Raw genomic sequence first — 14,796 nt, forward strand, 5'->3', positions numbered from 1 at the left:
AGCGATTTAGATGTTGGTAACTCTTTAGGAAAACCAGAACCAGATCTACAGCACTGATCTGTTAATACTTTGAAAGGAATGCCTTTAGGTACATGAACAGCCTTAGTCAACACTACCGGGATCATCCCTCTGTACCTACATGTGCAAGAACTTGCAGAATCATAGCCTAAGAAAAATCAATAGGTAGTTTAATTTCCTTATGGACATACAATGAAATACAGAGCATTTACTTAGGTAACTTCATATTGAGACCTACATCATCTACAAGTTAGGCACATGGTAGGGGCAGTGTGAGCTGGGTATGTAACTCTCATTTCAATTAACAGGGAAAGTAAACTGTACTCCAAAGAGCAACTAAAATCCCACTGTGCAAAGCACCAGCTGTAATAAACAGAAAGGAAACCTGCACACTGCCTCTTCCTTGGAGATGATATATGAACCACATACCTCTATATATCAGTGCTGGACCACAGACTTCTTTTCTAGGTAAGTATGTCCTTAATTTACCATCTTTAAATCACAGTTGGAAGCAACAGTAGATGATCTCCATCTCTTTGGGCAGTCAAGTGACTAAAATGTTTAATAAGAGAACTGGGCACAGTTCCCTCTTCACAAGGACCAGACAGATGATGCTCTGACGCCTTCCATCTGATCTCTGGGTCACAACAGAATGCAGGTGACTTGACTGAGTAATGAGAGAGTGCCTGACACTGATAAACACACCTAAATTCAGGCATGTAGTTCTTTGTAGTCCAAAACAGATCTCCAATGTGAATCTAAATTCATTAGTAAGGTCATGCTGGAGCAAACTTCTTTGGGTTTATGCAATGTAAGTCCTGTTTTAACTTTCAAAGTGAGCCTACAGATTTTAGGCTTGTAAAAATACATTCATGAGGAAAAAAACAAGACACAAGATTCAAAGCATGTTACCGTTATATCACCCTACCTGATTTGAAGTTTCACTGATAGCTTCCAGAAGTTTTTCAACAGCTGCTTGCAGTCGAGAACTAACATTCAGAACTAGTTCTTCATTTTCAGGATCTATTTCCACTCCACTTTCTGCAAGATGCTGGGTCAGCAGTCCTTCATCTGTTGCTCCTGACCACACGTTAATATCATCAACTCCCATATTACTACCACGATATGAGGAACAGGACTCTGAAAAAATGATAATTATCTTTTTACATAGATTCAAAACATGAAAACTTCAAAACATGAAAAACCGTATGATTAGAAAGCTAAGTCTTAAAATGATTAAAATATTTGTACTAATCACAAAGACAGAAGGGAAATATTATACACTAAAACTTAAACAAGATATAGAATGTGTTAAAAAACAGGCAGAAGGGAGAGATAAAAGGAGATACTAAGAGAATATTTTAGACACCCTCTCAGGAGGATTTTGGGCTCTGTATCTGGTCTTGCAAACCTGTGTCACTATCAGTAATCCTTACGATTTTGAACAACTTGAAGTAATGACTTGAAAAATTGGCTTCAAAATACAATCAGGTAAAAAAAAACAGTCAGTCACTGTTTCAGCCGTGACCAACTATGTTAGTGTGCATTAACACAGAATTGTTCAAGTCAGTAATTCAAATACACAAGCTCAAATAAATAAGGGGAATGACAGTTCCCCTGTAACGTAATTCAGACAACTTTTCAGAAGAAATAGACTAGAATACAGAACATATCAAAATTTAGCATTATTATTAATGAACTATATATCGATTAAAATGGGTAGCTGAACAAATCAAGTAGAGTGCAGGGGAACTGTAATTGCCTTTACTGATGGGCAGTATGTTGTCTTCCTACTTCTCAAAATTCCTGAGGGAATTCAATTTAAGAGCATTCAATTAAATTTTTTGATTCAATTTAAGGGCATTACCCATTTTGTCTGAAAAGCAGGAGACACAAAGTTTGCCTATGGTATTAAACTGATAGCAATTAAACTAGAAAACTGTAAATTTGCATATTTAGAATTCAGGGCTGCATTCAGGCAACACAAGTGAAAGCATACTCCTGAGATGTTTTAAAAACCTTAAAAAATAAATCACACTTCCAATATGAAATAACAATACAATAGTGCATCACAACAGTAAATAATTATTGTTGATTCAGTGGTTTTAAAAATGAGAAGTGCTATGTCACTAGGCTATTTGATTTGAAATGTCAGAAGTGTATCCTTTTGTGGAAAGTTTTTTTAAATATTATCTCATTTTACTAAAGTATTTTTTGGCAATTTTTTAAAAGTTTTTTTTTTTTAATTAGATGTTTATATTTCATATGCATCCAGCTTTAACAAATGACTGCTATTGACCTCACACACTGAAAGAGTTTGTCTCCTTTCTTCTCACAGAAAGTCCAATATTTTTTCCCATACAGAGTAAGTGGGTATTTTTCCTTTAAAATTTTCTCCAAAAAAGACTTTGTTTTGAGGAAACAGTGACATGACTAAATGAGTTAAGAACAGTCAGTACCTGTTTGGCAATAAAATTACAATAGTGGGTTATGGTTATCTTCCACTGTAAATTGCTGGTTATTCTATGAATAACAGCAGCAGAATTGGAACAGTTTGTTTAGTTACAAAAATTCAAAATGAAGTTTTAATAGTTAAATTTTACAATTTGCCTTTAAAAATGTATTTAGTATTCTTGTAGGGTACAATTTCCTTATATTTGCTCTTAAGCAAATATCCAAATAACATCAGAAGGATCAGTTCTTCTGTTGATGCTGTTTGAACCCAGCAAGAAATGTCAGATTTTAATTTTCAGGTTGTTTTTATTTTTCTTTTAACTAGTTACAATATGATTAACCATCTAGTTTTACTTTTATCCCTACGTACATCATGATAATAACATATTTATGCATTTATTTCACTATGGCCTCAGCTGTATACGACCCATATACAACAAACTAAACTATGAAAAATTTAATTTGACAAGGTTTAGTTTAGTTTTACTGTATAATTGCCAAGATTTGTAAAATGCAGATGTATTTAGTAATTTTTCTTCTAGTTATATCATTACTGATTCATATCTGCTTTAATTTTGAGGGTGTAATTCTACAAAATCTCTTCATACTCCATCGGGGAAAACCAGAAACACAATTTATATATGAAATGAAATGAGTAACTAGATGAACAGAATATACATTCTCATGGCACCTTTCATCTACACGGGATTTCAAAGCACCTTCCAATATTGCACTTTGGAACTACATTCATAACCTACTATGGTGGGAGCTACCCTAGCAGCTGAACAGCACTGATAATGGGGCTGAAAAGAATCCAGGCTTCTCCTACCACCTTAAGATCCCAGTCCCCGGCAAGGTGAGCTGGCTGCCAAGGGAACACTCCCACAGCTTTTAATTAAATAGTATCCTGATTTCTCAACACTCAAATTTAAAGGACTCTGGATGTCTCAAAATGTCAAGCTTTAAAAGAAGCTTTAATATCCTCAGGGTAGAACGGACCTTCATTTAACTAGATAAATGTTTCCAAATGCTGTACCAAAGCACTGGTTAAAGACTGAGTTGAGGGAAATCACACTCCCTCCTGAGCCACCAACACACTTAGCAGTACCTGATGCTCTCTGGAGGTCACCCATCTTAAGTACTGACCAGGTAAGACCTGCTCAGCTTCAGAGATCTTGCAAAATAAAAGTCCACAGTACAGTAGTACAGCTATAAGCCACATAAAATAAAAACAGTGATGCAATAGTTATTGCACAATCTACACAAATGCGGACAAAGTCTTGGCAATGAAGAGTGAAGCTCAACGTAGATAACTTTAACCCAGTCTAAAATTCATGTCCTATAACGCTTATGTTTTAGCAAATTATTTGATTGAGAGATACAGCTGGTTTGTGCAATGATGAGTGTATGTCAAATACAAAAATAAATATTTTGCAAAATAATTGCAAAAATGTGCAGTCTGTTACAAGATCATCTGAATTTCTGGCTGACTGGAAACTGTTACAGAAAAGCTTAAAAATACTGAAGCCTGCTCAGAAGGTCATTGTTTAAAAGCTAAGTCTAAAATATCTCTTACATTAATAATGCCACTAATATTATTATCTTTTCTTGCCAGTGACCAAAGAGTATAACATGGTCTCCATGACAAGATTTTAATGAGAAGATTGTTAAAGTCCTGTCTTTCTTATGTCAATTCTTTTGTAATTTGCCTTTATTTTGTATTTATCCAGAAGAAATCAATACTAAGAGATAATTTTGTTATATGAAAAGATCCCAGAATAAAAACCATATAACTGAAATATAGCTACAAAAAAAATGAGGAAAAAAAGGCAGAGCTGTCACCTAAAGTATAATTTGGTATGTGGAAACTTTAAAACTCTCAAAGATAACTGAAGAAGGAAAAACAAAAAGCACCAAAAACACACACAAAAGCTTAAATGTAATAATTTTGTTTATACTGTAGGGCTGGCAACTCAAACAGAAAAATCGTTGAAAAATGATAAATGTAGAGGCCCATAATGTAATTTCTATGAACTGACACTTAGCAACAGGAATTCACATGAAGTGTCTTCCTAAGTGGAAAGTAAAAATTTCCACATCTTTTCCCCTGAAAATGGTCTGCCTTGGTGGATCAAAGTGTTATGCCACAGCATCTTTCAAGAAGATTTTCAGTGGAAGAAACAAGAAATAGAAATGTTGTTAAGTCTTTTTAAAATTCCCTGGCAGTTGAATGCCTTACTCCCATTTGTACTAATCCTTACAGTGCTATTCAAGCACACACACACCCCTGCCCCTCCCCCCCCCCCGCAAAAGCATTAAAAACATATTCTCCTTCCCCAAATTATTTTTTCACTGACACAAAATAATAAAGAGACTGTAACTGGCACAAATAAAAATGCCTTCTCCTTGTGTAAATTCACTCCTTGCAATCAAACAGGAAAGGTTTACATTGTCTCCTGCACCACGGATTTGCAGTTCAGCATGTCAGATGTCATGGCCCAGTAAGTCTTAAGAAAAGATATACAGTGCTTATGCAGAAGTTGGGCACAGAAGTCTGGATACAGAAGTTGTTTTCAAGCTGCTGATTGACATTTATGAAGCAAGACCTATTTTATTTATTTTGTGTCCTAGTTGAGCTGATGCTGCAGTTTATTGCTCGGATTCCACTGGAGAATTTAAGGTTATGGGTTACAAGTTGAAAATGAGAAAGTCTGTATGATGGTGGTTCAGTGAATAAAACTATACACTACCTTGTTTCTGGTACACTGTTTGGAAACAAGGAGCCCAAAAAGTAGGTAAGAGAGTCTGGATATTCAAGGGCTTCCCCAGGGCAACCGTGTCAGTGCAGCGACCCTACTCTTCAGGGCAGTACTCTCCTCTAAAGGAGGAGCACGCCAAAGCCTGCTGGGTCTGTCATCACGAGTCAGGGCCCCAATCTCCAGGTGTGATTAACTCACTGTATTACTTTGTACAAATGCTATTTCCTTCAATTGATATGTTTTATGGCTGAAATTTGAACTTTACTCACGATGTTAGAAATAAAATCTTGTGTTAACGGATAATCTAGCCAAGGCTCCAGATAAACCTCTATGCGCCCTATAAAGCAGGTTATGGTTGTACATACACAGACCTTAATGATTCGGCTTTTTTTTTAAATGATAGAACAACCCAGTAAATGTTCTAATAGTAACCTGAGTTTTGCTTGTCAGTAAACATGGATCACATTCAGAAGGTCAGAGAGAATTCACTTAAATGCATTAATGTTTCTGTTTTACTTTTAGATTTTTCTTTGCACAAATTTATTCTTACGAATTTCCTAAGCTATTTAAATGAAGATCTGTTTGGCCAGGAAAATACAATAGCATGCACAAGTTAAAACATAAAAGCAGTGGCTATTTCTTACTTCCAGAAAACAATGGAAAAAATTCTAAAAAGATTATGTCCCCTCAGGCCATTCAGTGGAAGTATAGGAAATGAGTAACAACAATCTTCTGACTGAAAACACTAAAGGAATTTGTGATATACTTCTATTTGGAGCAGGATCAAATGCTTCAGCTGATGAACCAGTACAATCACAGAAAAGTACCAAGTATCAGCCTGACCCTAGTGGCAGAACTATGTATTCTGCCAGGCTGCTGTTGCATCATTTTGAAAGGAAAAAAGAGAACTGTGAATACTACCTCAGAAATAAATTACAAACTATACATCCATCCATTTCAACACCAGTAACCTTGGGTCTTCTTTAATCCTATTTCCTTTGCCTTCTCTTTTTTACACAATTATTTCTGAATGTAAGAAAACACACAAAAAAGAATACTGGAATAAACTGGTGTGTGGACGGCTGATACTCAAATGCAGTCCTCACCCGTCCTAAGGGGGGCACTACAGCAACAGACAATTGCTTTGTTAAGGAGAAGCGAGTCCTTACACACCTCTGCAAAAGCCACTGCTCACAAACACAGGAGTCAAAGCAGTCAAACTTCCTGCCTAATAGAACAGCGCACGGTCCCCTTGCACGTGCCAGACTGCCCCTCCGCTGAACGGCTTGCTAAGAAATCAACCATACGCTCCAGGCATAGGACCTGTTGTGCATTTAGAGAACAGTATTATGAAAGCCAGGCATAAGTACCCACCCAAAAATCAAATAGAGGCACTCTTTTAAGAATGTTTTCCTATATATTTTATGTATAAATATATATGTGTGTATGGAGGGGGTATATAAAGTCCATATTAAGAATTGTTAATGACAATAATTAGTGACAAATAACAAGTATAGGTATCTTTGTGCAGGAGCAGGCAAGAAGCAAAAATATTTATTGTGTGTTCTGCATGCCTGTGTGGATCAAGCACATATTACAGTAGTGAAGGGCAGCAATCATATATGAGCAATTTGCATATATAGTTATGTTTTTTTTGTCTGAGAATAGGGAGCAATATTCTCAGCAAATGAGATTGGGGGAGATGAAAACCAATAGTACATGTTCTATGAATAGGCATGATATCACTATGAACTAGGTTTTATGAATGCACTAGGTAACAATATAATGCATTAACTGTGATGGCCTGTAATCACAGCCTTCGTAAAACAAAAACATTTTTATTTCTTTGGGAAATATATTTTGTGAAAATGCCAATGCTTTTTTCACAGTTCAAACTATACAATGAGCACACAGAACACTTATAAACTGCTGCTTTTGATATAGAAAACTTATCTAAAAATGCCATTTACATAAAACTCACGTCTACCTCACAACACAACGGGAGGTGGCAAACTTCGAGCCTAATCATTGCTGACCTTATCATTTTGCTACAAGAGACAGTGTGGTAAATAGCTGGCAATGGTTGAAGATACTTATTCTCAGCAGTTTTAACACAAGCAAACACTACATTCCCACCCAAAAGTAAAGTACAAGAACACTGAATTTTGAAAGTAGTGCTTCCTTCAACTAAAGTAGAAGATGATCTCAGTCCTTAAGGTCTCCTGGAGAAGTACCAAAAATTAAGACCAGAAGCTTAGCTATCCAATCTAAACTCTGGGGAAAAAAGGCAAAGCCTCAAAGGGCTGAGACTTCCAAATGCACAGTAATTTTCCTCACAATTAAATACAGTGAAATGTGTACAAAAGCTGACAGTTATGAGGCTTTTTACTGAAACAACAATGCTATACAAGCATTAAAATGCTGTTAGCTTAAAACTCGAAGAATCCTCAGATGGTAGCTGTACACATTTCTTTTCACTTCATGGACAACCTTTGAGTAATCAATTGAGAGAGATGTCACTGTGCTACAAGTCATACAGTCTTACATCCTTTCTTAACTTGCCCCCAGGCTTAAGGTGACCTATATTTGAAGCTAGAGGGAACCAATAATATTTAATAAGCCACATTTTGAATAGACAAGGTGAAGTTCAACTTCATTCACCATTTGTGTTATTACCCTATGATATACACTTTCCTAATACTGAAATGTAGTATTGGACTTCCAGTTCTTTTTCTCATTCACCAAAATAGTTAAAATTCCAGCCAAAGCCAGATGTATAATGTGTTTTAGGCTGAACTGACCTGTTGCACGCTGCCCCTCCGTAAGGCTCAGGTAGAATGCACATGTCCCTACACTGGTTTATGTAACATAGGTACCACCAAACAGCAAAAAGGCAGAGTTACTATTCTTCCCCAACAGAGAAAAGAGCAGACACTCTCCTAGCAAATTAAACTGTGCCTGGGAAAGTTCTTAGACACTGAAACACAATTATCTACACTGTTAAAATGCTCCTTTACACCTGTGCCAGCTAGCACTCTTCCAAAAAGCTGATGGGCATGGCTTGGCAGTTAGAAAGCTCCAGGGACTGCTCCCAAAAGGCAATTTGCATGTCACCACCCTCTTCTGGAGGCTTGGGAAGTCTACAAGGATAGATACAGGTTGCTCCATGCCAGCTGCCCTCAGTGACTGGCAATATCCCTGTATATGCTTAGTTTACTAGTAGAGATACAGCCTTTGACTCCAGCTCCCATTCCCCATGCATAAAGAGGAAAGAGTAAAGCTGGTGCAAGATGAAATGGAGCTGTGTTTTATCCTCTTTCCCTTTGCTGTTTCCAGAAGGCACATATTTATTTTTGACTTTCTCAATCACTTTCCCATTCTGTTGCAGGCTTTCTAACAGGATCCTAGATCGTTATTGTCTGATTCAATGCTCAAAAATAACTCCTGAATTGTCTTTCCATCTCTTAAATGGAGATGGTATATGCATTCAAATGACTAATAGTTGAAAAAAAAAAAAAGTTTTTTAATTAACAGTTTCAAAAGGAAGGGTATTTAAATAAAAAAATAAAGTGTGCAAATGCTACTAGTTATGCAACAGGAAATCACAGAACTGTTACCTTTTTCATATCCCACACGGACACAAGGTTTTACTGACTCCTCTGTCTCTGTGTCCCATCCAGCTGGTTTGGAAGGCTGGACTTTCCCAGATCTATCCAGTAATCCAAGAACATGGTGACCAATTGTCTCCTCTATGGCCACAGTTGTCTTCACAACTTCTAAAAGAATCTTCACAAGTTTCTCATTAGCCTTCTGAAAAACATGCCTGCAGAACAGGAACTAGTCAGTCCTTTGATTTTCCCCTGCTTCACAGCTGTTTTTATGCCTTATGTACCACTGGAGTCACAAAAAAATTGCCTGCTGAAGCAGTAAAATCTGATTGTTTTGTAAGACTAAAAGACACATAACATGCATAAACACTAAAGGCACATCAATGTTAATCCAAAGTCGGTTATTTTTACAAAATATGTACAAAATCAAACTATTTATCAAAAACCATACTTTTATTCTGGTATTTTACCTAGTTGTTCTTTTAAAACAGAGGTCCACATTTTTCTGGTTTTCATATAAACTTACCCAAAGTGACAATTAAAAATATTCAAAAGGTGTTATCAAATAAAATAATTATTCCCATACAAAAAAACATATTTCATATATGTACATGTGATATGCATAAATATAGACATGTATATAATTAATGTATGTAATTCTATATACGTGTAGAATATGAAAGATACAGTAAAACTTGCAAAGATTTTGCTCATCCTCTATGCCATTACATAGTTAGGCTTTAAAAAAAAAGGAAGAAATTGTTTCATTTAAATTACATAAATGTAGAAACATGGTTATCTAGAGTTAAGAGTACCATTATCATGAACTCAATCAGAATTAGGCTTAAAAATATTTTTAATTTAACAGCAAGAACATCATTCTCAAGGTTTTTTTCATTGACAGTACTTTCTTAATACTAACAGTTCTAAGTACCTTTCTTTCGAAAGAAGAGCTGACGATGTTTCTTCAGACTTTCTTCCTTCATCTTCATCCTTAAAGGTGTGTTCTCTCACGTTGCCTTGGTTTTCATCTTCACTCTGAGTAAGTTTTTGCAGAGGTAGAGAAGACAAAACAGACAGAAATCCCGTCATGCCAGAACGAACACATTCTTCTGATACATAGTAGAAGATGAAATTAAAAACCTAAACTAGTTATGTTCCATTAATAAAACTTGTTCATGAAATTACAAATCAAGAAAAGGCAATATATAAAAAAACTCCTCCTACGTGCATAAACAAAACCAAAAATGAAACCCAAGGCAGGGCCTGTTAGAGAACTTTGTTATGCTGAATAAACAGTCTTGTGCCTTCTGTTGGTGTTGCTATAGCAATATGAGAACGTGAGTTTACCTGAGCAAAGAGTTATATTTATAATCCCCACCTTCAAGCTGTTAAACTTGCTTCTGTTTACCTTAAGTAAAAAACTATGTCTACAGGTACTAGCTTTTGGTTCTTAAATCTGCTCTGTTCAAGTAATACCCAACACCTGTTTAGAAAATATATTACATCAAAAAGAGTAGCAGACAAAAGGTTTTACTGGATTTATGTGTCACAGCTGCCCAGAAAGTCAAAGTTCATATTTACCTGTGTTTGCGTGCTGCTGTTTAGTAGCTCACAATACAGCCTCTCTTTTCTGGGTGCAGAATGTTGCTTTAATGATTCCAGTTCTTCCAAAAGCATTCGCTCTCTCTCTGTAACCAAGCTGTCATTCTCCATTGCGACTCGCTAAAAAAAAGAACCATTACAGAAGCACACACAGTTTTTTACACTTCTTGGTACTAGTGAGTCCTGTCACTTCTAATTCTTTACATATTTAGCATAATGAACATTCAGCCCACTTTTTTAAATGGTTACAACAACATTGAAAGCTTTGTAGAATGGAATGCAGCTAATATTTTTGGTGTCTTATATCTTTAAGATTTTCATACGACATATATAAACACAATGATCACGATGGAAACTGGAAGGTTAACTTCTAAACATTACATGCTATAGTACGTAAGTTTTACACAGCAGATAAAAATAGGATGAAAGTAAGTTCTTTGTAAAAAAAAAAAAAAAAAAAAGTTGTCAAAGGCTTTCTTTTAGAAGAGCTAGAAGTGTACATGGCTTAAAAGCTACACACAAATTCCTATACAGTTCTTATGGCTAAACATCCTTGACATTTAAACAAATGACAGGAAAGCCAGCAGCACAGCTCATATTTAATGTTTTTCATCAGTGTCAGAAATTTGCAATCTCTGCCAAAAGATGTGATTGCAAACTGACAGGCAAAGGGAGAAAGGTGGTATATACTGAAAGGAAAGACTATCAGGATAAATGATAGAAAGAGGCTTACAAAGAAGCTAACAGAAACAGACACGTGATATTGCTGAAGAAGAACCACTTCCAGGCCCCCTGAGACCAAACTTAGGCAGAACAGAACCAGGTTTGAATAAGGTCTGAAGGAACTTGGCGTTGCAGTAAAGCTCCACTCCATGGTGAAATCAAGAACTTTAGAATTTGCTGATTACTATTTCCATGTGTATTTCTGTAACGTCACATTAAAATCAAGTCAGGGCAAGATGAATTCTTCTGGATTTTGTGCCCTTTGTCTATCAAGGGAAAGAATCCTTGAAGACAAGTTTGCAAATGATATTTTTAAGGACTTAACAATTAAGATTAATGAGTTCCATAACATACCTACCATTGGCTTTGTATATGTGTGAAATGATGACAAGTTATAGTTTAAAATGGCAAAGAAACACAGTGGTGTTTCACACCAAACTACACTACTTTTGTGTCATTCCAACATAGTCAGTAAGGGCTTTGCTCCCTCCATGATAAAAAACAAAGCCAAAATATTTTGTTGCTACTTGGAATGATTTCTTTTCCCTCCTGGTCTTTGGCACTAGTTGCCACCTAACCAGGCATGATAACTCCTGCCAGTTTCCAAAGCCTAGGTCCATTCAAGCAACCCAAGGCACCTCCTATGACTGGCATGCTTTTGATTTTATTCAAGAAGCAGCAGACTATGCTGTAGAAAAAGACCCTGAACAAATTTCTGTACCACATGATTGATTATCTCGCTTGGGGAAAGAAAAGGGAATATATGAGGAAAGAAGTGTCACAGCAGAGACTGGGAACCAGACTAGCTAAGTCAAGCCCCGGAACTCCATGTTCTGCATATTAGCTGGGTTTGCAACCCCCAAGCCCTGGAAATCCCCGTACTATGACCAGAAGAGGGAAGAAGGAAAAGGGCAGTGAGGAAGAGAGCACTGTGGGACGTGAGCTCTGTGGGAAGCAGCAAATACTGTTCTACTTCAAACCTGAAGTGGGAATGGGGAAAAATAAGGGATTCTATAGTACTTCAAACCACGGCTGCATGCATCTTTGATGTAAATGGATACTAGCCCACATCCTACACAGGGTCTTGTATCTAGCATGTGGCACAGTTTACAATACATCTGCATTCACTCACTCTTCTGGCTGCTGGGCAGCACTGCAGGTTTTCTCCAGGTTTAGAGCAGTCAAGACTGATCCATAACTGACTGATTTTAAAAAAGTCTTTTTTTTAATATATGTATGTATGGGTGCATATACACACAATTGCTTGTGTGTGTGTGTGTGTGTGCACGCACGTCCATGTGCATGTGTACGCATTACATGTAAGTATCTCTCTAAATAAAAACCTTCCTGGTTAATTTTTTGTTAAACCATGTTTACACTACTGCTCTCGTGTAAGACCCCGTATTACCTCAGCTAACTGCACTTTCAGACTCTCAAGCTCTGCTAAGAGTTGTTCTTGATTTTCCTTTTGACGTTCCATTTGCTGCATATGTCCTTGTCTCAATAATTCTGTTGCCTGCTGATGTTCCTGATATTGCCGTACTAGTTCCTGCCGCATATCTTCCAAACGTTCCTCGTAAAACAGCAGCTGACTTGATATTTCTGTTGTCATCTCACTGCAGTGCTGAAATATTGGAACTATTTTACTATTTTATGTTCAAGAACATTTTCTAGAAAATATTCAAATTTTCACAAATTACAATAGCTATTATTAAAGCATTATCTTGTTGTCCGTGTCTTGGAAGACCCAGGCTTAGAATTATTCCCATTTAGAAGACAGAATGTCTTTTTGTTAACTGTGAACAGAGTTAACTCTAATTCTTTTTAGCTAGCAGGGATCTCAACAGAAATTTTTTTAGTAAACATACATGTGTGCAAGCGAGCGTGTGTGTGTGTGGTGTGTGTATAGTGCAACAGAAGTTTAAGAGAATAGTACCATACAAAGCAGGAACACAGGAGTTTATCCATTACCAAGATAACACAAGATCAGAATATCTAACTGTTATATAAGTTTGAAAGTGTGACTTTTTGCTTCAATTGTGCCAAATTTAATGAAAAAAATTAAACTAGTATGAAAATGTGTAGTTAAAACTTATGACTAGTTTTTACCATATCTGTTCCAAATTTCACCACCTCCCCCCAATCTTGGTGAATCACTTAATATATTTCACATATTACCTTTATAATTTTTGTGCTCAAATGATAACCTTTATCACAGGGACTCAAACCACCTAAAAATGATTTTTAATCTATGTTCCAAGTATAAGCATTAGAAAATAACCTCTCTTAAAAAAACCCCCAAAACTTTATAGAATTTATTGCTTTCAATACAGTTTTATCCACAAAAATGGAACAATCTGTTTCCCTATAATTAGTGTTATATTCCTTTCTCATTTATTAGCAAAATGCTGTGACACTCAGGTAAAACATAGATCTAAATTACCTATCCTTTTTTCCTAAAGTTGTCACGCATTTAAAGGGAAAGGGAAATATTTTAACGGAAGTTTTATCTTAGTTTTTTTCTTTTGCTGTTTTCTTATTCAAATGGTATATAAATGTGTTGGAAACTTTATTCAAATATGGTATATTATATCATATATATATTTTTTACACTTACCAGTGTTTCTTCCACTGTAAGCTCTTTGACCCGAGAGAAAACTTGTTCAGAAATTACCATTTCATGCGTGGTCTGTCCTAATACATAACCAGGCCTACTACTAGAATCAAGCTGTTCTCCAAGTGAGTTCATCTCACCAGACTCTTCACTGAGTTCCTTGCAAAGTGATTTCAGTTCTTCTTCATGCTTACTGCCTTTTTCTGTTGCCTTTCTGAGAGGGCTGCCTACTTCTCCTCTACATTGCTTTTTAACTTCAAAATGCTTTCCCTGTTGATGTTTTGTTTGTGTTTCTTCTTCCTTCTGCCTAGTAATTCTTGACAATTCAGTCTGTTGTGCAAATGCTACACTCATTGACACAATAACCTGAATAAATAAGAAAATAATAAATTAGTATTAATTTATACTTAGCAGTATCTGCTATTGCTGAAGAAATCTCAATGCTTACCATCAATAATACAAATAAGGGTTCTGGACATGTTCTGAACTATGATTCTACTCATTTTTTTTTACAGAAAATAACCAGCAAATTAAAAAAAAAGTAGATACACAATCTCATCAACAGGCACATCTTAAAATATAGACGTGCTACATTTAAGATAGTTTAAACTATGATGCTATTTTCAGTTAAAAATATACTATTTAGCACAGAATTATCTAGTTATCATTAAAAAGATACAGAGATTGGATTCTACAAGCTGACTTAGGAAAAAAAAAAAAAAAGCGTTAATACAAGTCCTCTCACCTTGACCTAAGTGCAGCTATGCTAAGCTTCCTCTGTGTATACAAGCATTCTTTGTAAACATTTCACTGACACTGAATTTTGGATTGTATAAAGATAGCAGTGCCATGTGCCTGATAGCCCGCCCACATGTTTATTTTACTTGAGATGAGAGAGATGCAACTTTTGCTCCAGAAACATGGATTACTTAAATTTATATCACCACCCAGTGCTGGCTATTGCATTCTTCTTAACTCTGATCACTAACCTTTTGAAGAAGTATTGTTTTATTTT

At 36.0% G+C, this 14,796-nt stretch overlaps 1 protein-coding gene across 9 annotated transcripts in view; it reads right to left on the reverse strand.

The window, feature by feature from the left end:
- AKAP9 (A-kinase anchoring protein 9) overlaps positions 1–14,796 on the reverse strand; it is a 129,021-nt gene that overhangs the window by 46,465 nt on the left and 67,760 nt on the right. For all 9 annotated transcript variants that reach the window (XR_010883502.1, XM_067291718.1, XM_067291715.1 and 6 more), the window contains 6 exons: positions 13,785–14,147; positions 12,576–12,791; positions 10,424–10,564; positions 9,774–9,877; positions 8,849–9,054; positions 947–1,158 (listed from right to left, as the gene is read on the reverse strand). Coding sequence is in view for 8 of the 9 variants with exons in the window: in XM_067291718.1 (XP_067147819.1) it covers positions 947–1,158; positions 8,849–9,054; positions 9,774–9,877; positions 10,424–10,564; positions 12,576–12,791; positions 13,785–14,147 (1,242 nt within the window). In the remaining variant the exon portion in view is untranslated. The remainder of the gene's footprint in view (positions 1–946; positions 1,159–8,848; positions 9,055–9,773; positions 9,878–10,423; positions 10,565–12,575; positions 12,792–13,784; positions 14,148–14,796) is intronic.

This window comes from Apteryx mantelli, chromosome 2, assembly GCF_036417845.1.
Source record: "Apteryx mantelli isolate bAptMan1 chromosome 2, bAptMan1.hap1, whole genome shotgun sequence".
Taxonomy (NCBI): Eukaryota; Metazoa; Chordata; class Aves; order Apterygiformes; family Apterygidae; genus Apteryx; species Apteryx mantelli.